This window comes from Molothrus aeneus, chromosome 12 (genome assembly GCF_037042795.1).
Source record: "Molothrus aeneus isolate 106 chromosome 12, BPBGC_Maene_1.0, whole genome shotgun sequence".
Lineage (NCBI taxonomy): Eukaryota > Metazoa > Chordata > Aves > Passeriformes > Icteridae > Molothrus > Molothrus aeneus.
The window spans coordinates 12,939,054-12,953,558 of NC_089657.1; the positions used below are offsets into that span (position 1 = coordinate 12,939,054).

General features: G+C 36.7%; 1 protein-coding gene across 4 annotated transcripts in view; it reads left to right on the forward strand.

Moving 5' to 3' along the window:
* ERC2 (ELKS/RAB6-interacting/CAST family member 2) overlaps positions 1 to 14,505 on the forward strand; it is a 406,794-nt gene that overhangs the window by 197,702 nt on the left and 194,587 nt on the right. For all 4 annotated transcript variants that reach the window (XR_010784376.1, XR_010784377.1, XR_010784378.1 and 1 more), the window contains one exon: positions 11,531 to 11,691. Coding sequence is in view for 1 of the 4 variants with exons in the window: in XM_066558029.1 (XP_066414126.1) it covers positions 11,531 to 11,691 (161 nt within the window). In the remaining 3 variants the exon portion in view is untranslated. The remainder of the gene's footprint in view (positions 1 to 11,530; positions 11,692 to 14,505) is intronic.

Consider the following 14,505-nt stretch of genomic DNA (forward strand, 5'->3'; position numbering starts at 1 on the left):
AGATAATTATCTGCACATTCCAATCTTGTTCTGCCATCAGCAGTATCTGAGGCCTAAATGGAACAAATGTTATTTCCACTAGAAATATATTGTATTTAGACTATCCTCATTCCCAAAAAATTTAAAAATATTTGTGCCTGATTGGAAATACAAAGAATAAAATAAATAACTATATGACCTGCATCTAATAGTCCTGTGTGCTTAATTTCAGCCATTGTAGGCAGTTTTCTAACTGAAAGTGTATGTTGTGAGCACACAGTTATGTTATTTGGGTTACTGCTTTTGTTGGGCTGTAGATGAAAGAATAACCTTTTCTTTGCTGAACAGTTTGGAGACAATATTTTTTCAAACACATCAGTGCAATGTAAATTTAGTTTACTGTAGCAGGTACTGGGGCAAATTTGAGGGATTGAATAGCCCATCTGAAATGGAATATATGCAGTGTCAGGCATCTTGAAATGGATGGAAAGGCTTCTCTGCCTTTAAAAACTGACATCTTAGTTCATACTGCATAGCTACTTATTTAATACATTATAAATCTAAGAATCTTTTGGGTTTGTATTTGAAGTTCTGCTTGCACAAGTGAAATATGAATGTGATTCCTTTAAGGACTGCTGGGTATAGCAGAGCCTTCTGTAATAAAGTTTTTCTGTGGGACAAAGGTCTGTACAAAGTTGGAAAAGAAAAGAAGCATTAGTTTATAAATACAGTTTAAATTTGTTTGTTTGCAAATGCACTCTAATGTAGTTAGAATGTATCCTCACTTGTGGGATTGTGTACTCCATGGATAAAGACTCTAGATCTTAAAAAATCCTTCAAATGCACAACTTGATGTGTATGTAGTCATCTCTGTTCTCCAAAACCAAGCCTGCCTTTGGAAGAGAAGGATATAAAAATAGTAAAAGATATGTCCTGATGAGAGTTATTATACAGCATATGTGTAGTGAAAAGTGAGTAGTTTAGAGGAAAGGCCAGGCAGATCCAAAATAAAGCTCTCATCAAGGCCAGTTTAATCCTCCCATCTGTAAATTTTGCAAGTCCTGTCACTTAGCTTGCAGTCTGAATATTTTGCCTCAAAACAAAGTGAATAATATCAACTTGTAGATCTGCGTGTTTTCTGTTTAAACTCTCCTGAATTTTGCTTCATGTGGGAAGAGACTTGAGAGACTTAAAAGGAAAACAAAACTTAGATAAGGAATAAGAGGCAGTTTATGTTAGCTAAAGATTCTGTGACTACTTTTCCTTTTTACATCTGGTGAGAAATACTATTCTCATCAAAGTTTGTTTAATATATTTTGCCTAAAAAATACATAGCTGTATAAAACTTACATTTTTATATAAGCCTTACTTATAAAGCCCATTAATTTGGTGTCTAAATAATGCCCATACAAGAGGAGTTACAATAGTAAAACCTTTAGTAAATTCCACAGAAGAATTATTATGGTTCAGGCCAAGGCTTTAGAATACAATTTCTCTTGGGTTTCTTCTTATTAACTGAATCATAATTTATTTCTACAGAAAATTTATTCATAAGGAATTCCTGCATCTTATAAGATTGCCTTTCATAAGGCTTCCCTTTCTAATGTATTGTAAAGTGCAATTTAGGAAGCACAAATGTTCAACCTACATACTGATAACTGCTCCTCTTCACTATTTACTCTAGCACATTGCAAAAAATGCTTGTAATCACTGAGGAAAGCTGCCTTGCCCAAGGTTTAGAGCATATAACCCAGGCTGAGCAATAACTGCTTCATAAGATGTGGGAAATCAATGAACTTCCATAGGGAAGATCTGTAGGCACACAGTTTGTGGTAATTGGCAGTGGGGCTGAGCCCCATCATCCCCAATGGGCACAGCTGTGAGCAGCAGGTGAGCAGCACTGACAGCAATGAGCCATGGAGTGCCCAGGGGCACTGCCCAACCACCAAAGGGAGCAGAGGGCACACAGGTGCAGGGCATCAACAGGAGGGGATAAAAGGCTGGGCTGAAGAACAAGAAGGGCAGACCCTTCCCTTGCAGCCTCCTGAAGTGATGTTCCTCTGCATGGGCAGATGCCTGAAGCCTTCTGATGAGGTGAGGTGTGACTGTGTATGGGTGGGTGTTTAAAGCCTTCTGAAATTGTGTGGTAATACTCTGTGTATTGTGGCTCTCTCGACTGCAGCACCTGCTGTGACAAAGATCTGTTAGAATATTTCAACTTTCAGAGAATGAAGTACCATTTCCTGCTGCCTCTTTCTGGTATTTTCTTGTACCTGGTAGATCCTATGGAAGAGCCCAGTAATAAGGTGAAGAGTGATGTAAATATTATAATCTTCCACTCCCCTTTTACAGTCTAGCAAAACAAAATCTATCACTCAGTGGAAGTGTATTTGGCTGGTATATCATTAGCTAGGAGACAAAAGCCACTTAGTTTTTACAACATTGAGTTGCAGTATTGCATTTTTATGCTTGTTCCAAATTCTCACAAGCTTATGTGGCAGAATTGAAATATTTGTTTTCTTTGTAGATGAGACAAAGTTTTAAGTGGTAGTTATTTTTCTTCACTGGGGTATACTCACTGAAATTTGTTTTGATTTAGTAATAGACAGTGTGGCTTGGAAAAGTGCAGGTTCTATAATTCAGCATCTTTGTTTTCCCCAAAAATGTGAACTACTGCTCAGTTTTCCCAAAGAGATGGAGATGAACTTTCCAGTAGCTAACCTGGTGTAAAACCATTGTTCTGAAATCTTTTATTTCCTTTTCCTTCCAATAGTTCTTATTCAGTTTTGGAAGGATGGCATTTCTTGGGCTATCTTCCCACACTTGTCAGTGTTCTCTCCCCCACCTGATTTTCTTCTCCCACCTCTGTAATCAGAGCAAACCATTCTTACAGAGTTTCTATTCTGTGTGATGCGTGTGTGCAGAATTGTGCCCAGTTGGTCTCTCTGCACCTTTGCAGCACTCGTGTGGCTGTGCAGTTGTGTGTAAGGACCTGAGCAGTTGCTGCACAGTTTCCTCCTGAGCTGGTGTGGCTGCAGTGCTGTGGAGGCACCGAAGGGCTCTGTTCCTGCCCGTGGCTTTTGCCAATTGCTGGCATTGCTGCTTCCAGAGGCAGCTGAGCCTGTGCCACCACCTCCCATCCGGCTCCCTTCTCACACAAGTTCTGTTTCCTGGGGCTGTTGTTGAATTCAGCTCAGCATCCTGCCCCTGGAGCCCTGCTTCTCCCACCCGCAGGGAATTTTTCTCTCCCATGTTGGTTGAGGGAGGCACTGTGGTCTGGCACTGATGTACCCTGAGAGATTATTCCTGTGCAGTAGCTGTGGAGAGAGTTTCATGGACAGGGAGCTACAGTTTGAGCAAGATTTCTCTTTAGTGCTCTGAAAAATTGACATGCTGATTGTGAACTGCCTTCATGGAGGAATTCCTGTTGACAAATTCTGGGTTGATATTTTTGCTCCATCGTGATCATTCCTGTCTTATCATGTGTTAATAATGGAGTCCAGTTGTCAGACATTTTGTTGTCCACTCAGGCCTCCCTGACTGTCCCATGGGCTGCCCTACCCTGCACAGCCTCACAAGCACTTCAGTTCTGTTTCTATTGACTGGTCTCTTCCTGAAGTGACTCTCTAAAGCTGTTTTTAATTGCTTAATTTTTAGTTATTATATTACCCTATGAGTAAACTTGTGTTGCTTGTGTTCTTTCTGTATCTGAAAAAATTAAATTAGTCAACTGTTTGTAGTTCTGCTCCATGTGTTCTCCAGTACTTTCCCCATTGCTCTGAATAAATTTGAGTCAGGTTATAACTATCAATTGATATACCAAGTATTAAATTTTTTCTTATTAAGAATTACCTGTAACTGGGTGTGCCAGAGCTAAAACTTGGCTCTTTCATGACAGACGTACTTGACTTATCCTAAAGTTATTGATGTAGTTGATATTGCACTATAAACAATAGGAGATAATTTTAGTTTTTAAGGAGATAGCGTGTCCATGCCACTGACTTCTTTATGTATGCCAAGCCAATAAAGTATTACATAAATAATTTTATAGCAAAAATGCCCTAGGATTAAGTAAACAGGGCAATATTATCTGCCTTAAGAGAAGACCACAGATATGTCTTTCTTGGGCATTCAGTAGTCACAGGAACTTTTAAAGATGGCATGAAATTCTTGCTGTAGAAGCTATATGTTCCAATCAGTTACCTGAATCTTTATATTGTTCTCTGTTAATATTATTTATTAATTTTTCTTGTGTCAGACCTTGTTAGGAAATTGTTTTTTCTGAGATTCCTCACATAAAATTATTCAAGTATTTTCATACAATAATATTTTCACTTTAATAAGTTTTATTTGCTATTTCACAATATGTAAGCGTGATTCAGGGTTTTGGAAAATCTCTTACTTACATAAACTACATGTTTGCAGTAAGACTTTACACACAGCGTGTGAACCCTGCTGTGTTTGGATACATTCTAAGGAAGCATTTCTAACTTTAATAATATACTGGGATCATGGATTAAAAGCAGTGGGGAAACAGCTTTTGTGCACTGTAACCTAACAAGTGTGCTACGAATCAACTTTCTTGGCAAGAAAACTCCCAATTTGCCCTCTCTCCCAGAAGTTGACCTGGTGGATGAAATAGTAGATGTGTGCATGATTCTAGGCATGCCTTCTCCAAAGATCAACATTTGTACACACTTTAGTCACTTTTATACGCAGTGCTATTGACATTAACCAGGGAGGCCGCTCTGACAGCGCTGGGCTCTAACACCAGCTAGAGAGTTGCTCTGCTCTGCTTGCATGGTTTATCTGAAAGGACTCAACACCAAAATCACACAGCCTAATTGTTTTCAGCCCATAAGGGTTCTCTTCCAGATACAATATCCTGCAGGACAATTGAGTGTCCTACTGAAATCAGCATATGTTCAATAGCCAACTTGATTTACTTTACTTTTATTCTTCTGAAAACATTAGATTGAGCTCTGTAATTTATCAATACATTATATCGAATTTGCTTTCACTTGCACAGCTCTAAAACAGTTTTCATGCTACCTTTGTTATTAGGTTTGGTCAGTATCAAGTAAGTGTAAGAGCAGAGCTAAGGCTACCAGCTGATTAAAAAGATCTTGGACTTCCTTGGATGAAGCTCAGTGGAAAAAGGGAGAAAATTAACAAGGCATATCAGTGAAATAACTAATTTTCGAAGTAAAAGCAAAAATGAAAAGATGCTTTTTTTCCTTCTCTTTAAGAATGGACTTGCAGAGTTTCTCAGGTGCTTGGTCTTGTTTCCATCACGGTGCGTGTCTGGGTGAATGAGTTGAAGGGGGCCAAGTGTGAATTAGAACTAGGCCTTGTCAGCATGAAATTTGCCTTGGAAAAACTTTTTTTGACTGATTCTTACATATAGCCATGAAATATCAGTATCTAATGTTATTTACTTCATCATAAATAAAAGTGTTTTGCTGTTGATGAAGGAGCTTCTGTTTGGGACAAAACATTCCCATTGCATCTGAGAGTAGTAGTCTGTTCTCTTGCCCATCCTGTTCAGCTTTCCTAGAGGTCACATTCACATTTTTTCAGTGGGTTGTTCTACAGTGTACTTTAGCTGAATACTGTAACTGGGGGCCAGTTATGTTTCACAAGATGAAGTGTTTAAATAGATGAGAGTATTCCTGGGACAGCAGGGGAAGCATCCTTTTTCTTTGTACTTGAGAATAGCTTTTGTTTTCATCTGTCTGAGAGCATGACCCTAGAGCACAGAGGTTGCCATTATTTAGATCATAATTTTGTTTGATTTAATAAAAAAAAGTGTTGCTTTTAGTTGTTTGTTTGGTTTGGTTTAGCATTTTGAACTGGTTCAAAAATTCACTCTATTTAAGTGATTATGACCAGTATTTTCCAAAATTATTTCATTATGTTTTTCAGTTATAGGTGAAATCACCATATTAATTGGGAAACCAAATCACAGATAATGAATCAAAGAATGATGTTGTGGTTCTATATTTTTTGAATTACTGAGGCTTAGAATAAGATGATTGATGTTCTAACTGCCAGTACCAGAAAAATAAACCACTTTTATACAGTTCCCAAAACTTTCTTTCAAAATCTTAAATTAACTTAATAAAGGCCACAGCAGTAGTAATCCTTTCACTTAAGATATCTATTTATTTTGAGCTGTGGGAAGCCACTGCATTTCAGAATAATTCTGTGTAGAGATGGATGTATGTCTCTGTCATAACTCTGTGCTTGTATGAATTAACAGGGCTGGTAACCACCATGTGACAGCCGGCAAGGTAATAGGAAAGTAAAGAATCTTCTCTCCCTACCTGTGGTCCCTGCAGGTCTGGAAGGGAAATATGTGCCCTCTCTATGCTGTGTGTCTTCTTTATCTGATTGAAACAAAAACCTTGTGTGTTCTTAACATAGCTTTTAGCAGGAGGATTAAAATACTTGAAATCCTACTTTTGGTAATGAAGTAATCTCAGTGAGGTTTTTCATGTCAAATTCTGCAGCATAGCATCCCATTTGAGAATTGTGCTGTTGTGTTCCTAAGGACATGGCCCTGCCCTGGGGACTGCTGCTGCAGTGCTTCTGGTGCTTGGTGTTGAACTGCCACTGCATTGCTGGCTGATGTCACTGGGCCCTATGTGTCTAGTCTTTTATGAGTTGGAAAACCAACCTGGTATTTATAAATACTGCTTAATATTCTGTCAAATCCCTCACTTATTATGTTTATTTTAAAGCTTTTATGTATTCTACGGTATGGTTTCTTTTCTCTTCTCTGACAATTTCCAAAGTTGTGAGACACAGCATGTGTCTAATTTCTTTGTTTGGCAAGGCTCAGGAGCATCAGCCTCCATAACTGTCCTGGTTTTGTTAGACCTGTTTCCTGGTCTAACAACGTTAAGCACTGTGATGGAAGTCAGACGTGAGGAATTTGTCTATGGATGACAAATGGGATGGGAAGAGAGTAGAGGGGAGGGTGACAAAGAGTTTATTTCCATGTCTTGCAAAGCTCAGGATGACACTTTGCTATGTCTGTTTGCTTTTGTGAAAAACACCTTTGTAATGAAACTGTTGAGGCAGTTGCCCACTGGAGAAATTTGTATTAGAAACAGGAAGGAACAAGGTATTTACAAACCATCCTGCAGGACAGCACTGGCAGTTTTAAAAGCAGTAGGTCTCATGGCTGGTGCTGGCCCTCCTGGAGGTGTATAATTGAATTAGCCATGAGATAAAGTAGCTCCCTGCATGGCCAGCAGCTGCTGGCACAGCATCCTGGCACTCACCTTCACTGTGTGAGGCACAGGCAGTGTGTTCATGGCAAAGGCTGAGAGTCAAAAGAGCTGGTAGGTGGATATTTGGTGTGTACAAACTCCAGCTTTCATCTTTTTTCCCTCATCTCTGTGAATGTGTTTTCTATGCCCTCTTAGGCCAGTGACAGAATAAAACTGTAGGAAAGCCACAAAGAGAAAGTTTGAGGATTATAGTCTTTCCCTTTTTACAATCTCATGCTTAATCTAAGGGGAAAACCCCCAAATATAATTTTTATTAAATTAATCTTCACAGAGCTGGAGATAACTGAAATTTATATAGTGTGTAACTTGGTGTAGAGAAAAAAAGGCATTTCCTTAGGAAATGGAAAAAACCCCCTTTCAAAACAACTGGATGGATTCTTTCATTGAATGACTTATTATCAAAATGCATCCAGCTTTATTGAATGAATATAATTGTTTGTTAAACTTTTAAAAAAATGTAATGGTTAATATTTTAATATTAAAGTAAAAGAATCTCTAAATAGATGGATTTCTTAATTTCCTTTTACTATGGAAAATTCATAAATGATCTGTGTGCTAAAACAAGATTAGGTTTTAAAATAAAATAGGTATGAAATTCTTGTGTAGCTACTGATACTTGAAAAAGTCAGGGAAATCCAAAACTGTTTTGTATTTACCACCAATATTGTTGCCAAAATGAAGTGCCAACCCTTTCAAGGTAGTAGTGCTAACCATGCTAACCTTGACTGCTGGAATGTTGCCAGCTCTTCGTCATCCTGCAGAAATATATTATACTTGAACTGAGAAAACATGCAATTGTCCCTCCCCCTCTTCATTCCCACAAACTGGAGCAGTATTATGTTAGCCTGAGCTGTACTGAGCCGAATCCAATCTGGAATTAAGAATGCTCCAGGGCATTTTTAATAAACTGTCATTCATTTGAACTCTAACCTCCTTTAATTTGCAGAATCTGGTAGCGCAGATGTATTCTTCAGCCACATTCATTTTTTTTCTTTTCTTATCTTGGTGTGAAACACTGCTGATAGCACTTAAAAATGTGAAGCTGCAGAACAAGTAGAAAGTGTTCACTGAAAGAGACTCAAAACTAAGAAACAATTCCTGTAGTTTAGTTTGCTGGGTTTCTGCCATTCTGAAATGCAAACTTAATTCTAGCGCAGATTTTAATAAAATCCTCAGAGTGCTGAGGTCTGTTAAGCTCTTTCTGAAAGTATGAAAAAAAAAAGGGCTTTTATTACAAAATGCAAAGGATAAAATGAGACCATTGTCTTGCAAAAGGGAAGAAAACCCAGCTAATAACATATTCAGGGCATAGAATATTCCTGAGCTAAATGCATGAGCTGAGGTTCTCACCATAAACTCTTTCAAAACTTGGATTCCTGGGAATTCAAAACATGCAGAGTTTGTGATTGGGAGCATTTACACTGAGGGATAGGGCTGGGAAAAGAGAGCAGCTTCCAGGTGGGAACTGCCCTCAGTGCCTCTGCCCCTGCCAGGTGGTGCTGCTGGGCTGGAGCAGGGATTGCTTGAAACCAAAATTTTCATCTATAATACTGCCTTCAGTGGTTAAAGTTAATTTTCCATTGTAACACATCTGCTGCAGCTATATAATTAGTGTGGTAAGATGATTGTTTGTGCAACTTACACATTTACATTTGATAGGAGTTGATTTAAAAAAAAATAAATCAGTTTCTTGTGCACATGCCTGTCAGTTGAATTTGGCTGTAGGTGTTGGTAGGACAGTTAACTAGGAAATCGTGCAGCCACAAACTTGGGTCATATTTGAAAAATGAAGGAAGAACTAGCTGGCAAATACTGTGTTGAAAGTGTAAATGCAAATAAAACTTTCAAGTCAACACATGTTAATGATTTGTGGTTTGAAAAAGTTTTCAGATTTAAGTTTTGAAGGTTTTTTTCCCTTTTGTTTCAAACTTTGATCTCTTTTGTCTGGCAATGTAAGAGTATGCTACTAATAGACATTAACAAATCCACAGCTTTGCTTTCCACGAGTCTTTAATTCTCTTAAATGTTTTGAAATGTAAATTATATAATATATGTGATATGAAGTTGGGTGAAGATTCAGTCAATCATCAGGTTGGGTACCAAATTGAGAACATCCAAAGGGAGCCCAATGATACTAAAAATACAGAAGTTCAAGAATTCTACTTTACTTTCTCAGTTGCCCAACAAATCTGCAAGTGGGGAATGTCTTAGTGTTTAAAGATACTGTCTCAAAGCTGGATTCTGTGTGGCTTAATGACTTTCCTGTTCTGATTCTTACTACAGTTTCCATTAAGCTCTGTTGTCTGGAATTAAGTGATAGAGTGGATGCTCAGCAGAAACTAGATGCAGTTTTTAAAAGATACAAGGAAAAGCCTAAGAAATAAGCCCGAAAACAGTTAGAAATATCCTATGTTTTAGTGGTTGAGTCTTGTCATTGTTGTAGACGGCATGGGTTTATGTTCTTGCACTAAGGCAGAATATAAAGTACCTGGTGTTATATTAGAAATTGAATCTGTTTTTAAAGAAATATGATCTCTTTCCTTCTGGCCTGTTAATTCTTTTTTTCATGGGATTTAAGTGCAATTCCAACTTTTTTATTTCTTTATTTTCCTCAAGTATATGTTCTCTTTGCTGCTTCTAAGAACATTCACTAGACAGTCATTTTACAAGGTATCTCAAGTCATCATCTTTCTTTCTTCAATGGAATCTTGCATCTGCAGAGACTCCTGAGTTGCACTCCTTGCTATTTCATTGATATCACCATTACACTGCTTTTACTTTCTGAGTGGAAGGTTGAACATGAGTAGTTTCAATACTGTTGGTAATTCTGATCTGCATTCATATCAGACACGTTCTAGTATTTAATTGATCTGATTAGAGTGTTTGTAGAGGTGGTGTGGAAGGAGTAATCAGTGTGTCATTAGCAAATGGGCTGTGAGTCCTCATTATAATTCATGACAACTCTATTATTTATTTGTATTATTTATTGAACTTTTTATATAGAAGCCCATCTATATTGGAATTGAAACAAAAATGGCTTAGAAGAACTGATTGCCTGCTAGGAGGCTTTAGAGAACAACAGTTAAGCATGAGCTTGGGAGAAGTAGCCACACTGATTATATGAGCACTGTGGAATTTGGTCAGACTTCTCAAGTCACGGCAAAATTGAACTCCTTTCAATGCTTTGCATAACATGGATGAATGGAATATATCCTCTTTCCCATTTTATTTCATTTAAAGGTTCTTCCTGAAGTGTTTTCTAGTTTATAAAATAATTATTTTTAGACAAAGGAGGTGAGAAAGAACATACAGGAAATAGGACATTCATTAGTCAAGTTGCTATATCTCACTAAAAAAACCCCATATTTCACTTTATGTAAACTGTATCATTTGAAGAGGGGAAATCCCACTGTCATACTGATTACTGGAGGCCATTCATGGAAAATGCTTCACCCCACAAATAAAGCTTCTGCTGCCAGACAGGTGTCATTATATTGTCTCCATTCTTTAAGTTTCCCCATGACATTTCTCCACACTAAGGACAAAATGGGATCACCATAACTTTCCTACACTTCATGCTTCAGAGCTTCTCACAGTTATCAGGAGGAAAATAACTTGGTTGCTATTCGAGCAGTTACAGAGCTTTAAAGTTCAGGATGATAGAATACTTTGATTAGAAGGGACCACTAGAGGCAATGCACTATAAACCTGTACTCAAAGCAGAAATAACTTCAAAGTTGGATCAGATTCTCTAGGCTTCATTCAATCAAAATCTTAAAATGCTGAAAGACTGGCAACCTGTTTTGCAAAGGTGTGCATTCTTCATGAAAAATGTTGGGTTTTCATTAACACTTTTATATCAAAACATGCATCTATAGCTGCATTTAAAATTTCTGAAATAACTTCTATGATGAGTTACCACTGCCCTGAATTTAAATAATAAAAATGGTGCAGGACATAGTTATAAATTGTATCTGTATGTGGAAGTGGCCCAGGTTAAATAAGTTTCTGGTTTTAGCTCTATTTTGTATAAATATTGTTTATTGCTTATGGATTCATGGAAACTTTGAGGGGTTTTCTTTTGGTTTTGAAACACTACTGTCAGTTTTTAAAACAGTTATGATAGAAAGTGATTTGAGCAGCCATTTACAGAAAATAATTCCTTTACTGTGTTTTTCCCCTCCCTGTATTTATATTAATTTAATATTTTCTTGTTGTAAAGAATATGGAGTTGAAAATGTCCTCTCTCTCAGGTAGAAGAGCTGATGAATGCACTGGAGAAGACCAGACAAGAATTAGATTCTACCAAAGCCCGTCTTGCCTCAACACAGCAGTCTTTGGCTGAAAAAGAAGCACATCTGGCTAACCTGAGAATAGAGCGAAGGAAACAGCTTGAAGAAATTCTAGAAATGAAGTGAGTACCTTGATTTCTCTAATTTCTAGGAAAAAAAAAAAGAAAATAACTGCTTTTGCCATAGGAGAAAGTTTTGATGAGTTTCTTTTGGTGTTCTGTTTTTTCTCTGCATATATTTAAGTCTCAATCTAAGGACTTCTAATAGTTTTAAGACACTTAAATTCCTTTGAAAGCAGAGGAGTGCAAAAGTCTTCATTTTAGAAGTACACAACATTTTTTGTAAGTTGTCCTTTGTTGTGTGCAAGTAAAAGTATCAGTACTATGTAACTTCTGTGAGAAACTGAAAATCTAGTGCCCCATCTCTCAGTGGGAGAGCAGTGCTGGAATCTCTGCCAGTGCCACATGCAAGGAAAGGAAGTTATTGACTTGCTGTTGATGGTGCAAAGCTTATTGCTTTGAATTGGTTAAAAACACCCCCAAACTAACAAAGAGTTTTTGCATACACTACCACTGTGTATGTGTTCAGAATGAAAAAGGAAGATAGACATATAATTTAAATCTAACTTCTCCCATGCAAAGAAAAGTAAGTGTCTATAATTATGGGGCATTAAAGCTCTGAAATGATCTTTAAAACTGGCAAAAAGGGTGAACCTGCTATGACTTGGCTAGGCTGATAATTATGTGGTTAACATTCAACAAAGAAAAATCACAGTTGTAATTTTGAACAGTTTTTTTGAGGGAGGAAGCCATATATAACTTCAGGTCAATTTTTACAGTTATCCTTGATTTTAGAGGAAGGGAAATAATCAGAAAAAATGATTTTCATAATGTTATTGTAAATAAGGCAAAGTCGAAATGGAGTCACTTAGTCAGCAGGGTTTTATAAAAGTGTATTTTAAGAATGTCTGCCAGGTAATACAGGTGCAGAAATGCTGTAATGGAAGCACAAATGTTTCCAGAGATATCTAAAGAATTTCTGGTTTTGACTTTAATCAGGTCTACATCCGTACAAAAAATGGAATCACATATTAGAATTAGAATACTATGAGACATTATATTTTCTAATGGATAAATTTTAAAAGTTTTTTTAAAATATTAAGTTGCCCCATCATAACTCAGATGCTCAGTGCCAGTTATTTATTTTCTGTATAGTGCTTTGGTCTGTTTTTTTTTGCCCTAATCGTAAGATTTTTCTTTAAATCACAATTAACAATTGCTGATCAAAATAGAGGAAAAATCTCTGATTCTGTTAATGTAAATTTTTAAATTTGGTACGCAAAGCCTCACAGAACAATCTGGAAAATGAGATTGGCAGAAACTGGTGAGGTAGAACTCATTTTGACAAAAGCTGTTTTATTTTATGACTGAAGGGCTGGGTGAGTGGTATTAGAAGTGAAAGACTCAGCAGCAAAGATCCTAGTTTTTTTAAGGTAACTTATTAATTGGAAGCATTGACCATAATTTCTATTTATTGTTTAAAAAATTCAGTTTTGACTGATTGCAGTTTTTGGCTATGAGTTTCCAGTTAAATAGGCATGAAGTGTGTGTTTAAGAGCATTCACGATGATTTCCTATGCTTATGTTATGTTCAAGTTCCAACCATAACTCTGCATTCTAGGCCCATCTGGCTGTCATTGTCAAGATCCATCTTAATTTACTGGCCACAATCAGTTGTCAGTTTTAGAAAACTTCTTCAAATTTTTGTCATTTTTTGTTCCCAAATAAATTTGATTATTTATGGAAGTTTAGAATAAAAATGGGGAATAGCCTAGTCTTGTTTATATCTGGTTGGTTTTTATGAACTGGAAACAACTTAAGTACCCATTAAATGAAAGGTAGTTTGATAAATCAATTCTTTCTTAACTTGATGCCAATTTGTGAAAAAAAACCTAAGTTTTTTTTTATTTTAAATTTTACTTTAAAGAATTTGAAAGTATAAGTTGTAAGAAGGAGTTGCAGTTGCATGTTAATTTCCAAATCTTTTTTTTTTAAATGTCTATTAAAAATATTACTATATTAGTTCTGGAGGAAATATTTTTGCTATGGTCATATTATTTTAGCAGTGCACACATAACTCATAGTGACATTAATGGAAGTTATGCATACATGTTAACAGTAAAATGCAGCATGTGTTCAAATCCATCATTTTGTCTAATTGTCTTGTTGCTTTGTGCTCTTTCTATGTCTGAGCATAAAGCAAAAATGAATGCACTTTTTATTTTTTAGTAAATGATACTTCAAAAAAATCTCTGTTACATAGTGTGACAATATCCATGGTAATGTTTTTTTAAGAAATGTATTTATCATCCATAGAAATATTTCAGTTGGCCTGAGCTTTAAATATGGTAGTTAGAAATATATCCTAAGACTGCTTTTTCCAGACATTGTTTTTGTTTTCTGAGAGTCCACAAGTAGGAGCACAACCTCCTGAGAACTTCACAAGGCTTGCCTAGAAAAGCTTGTTCATTTTGTAACATGAAGAGCTTGAGGGTAGGAGAAGTTTCAGTGCTATGATGTGGTGAAGGTTTGTCAGATGTTTCAGAAATGCCATATTTGTGGAGCATACTTTCATGACCACAGTGCTTTCATACAGATCTCCTTTCCTGTGTGGTGGTTCCTTCCAAAACTCATAAACCTGCTTGTAACAAAATTAGGTAGCTGTATAGATAGATAAATGAGTATTTACATAATATTAAAATTGCCTTATATATAAATGTATGTGAAATAAATGCCTGCCCTCATGGAAAGTGGGTTTTGCTCCATGGGACAGATCATCTTTTTAGAAATGGTTGAACTTATTTTCCCTTTGGAAGATATAAAGTTTGACCTGGAGAGCCAAAAGTCATAAAAGAAAGTCTAATGACATGTGGTGGA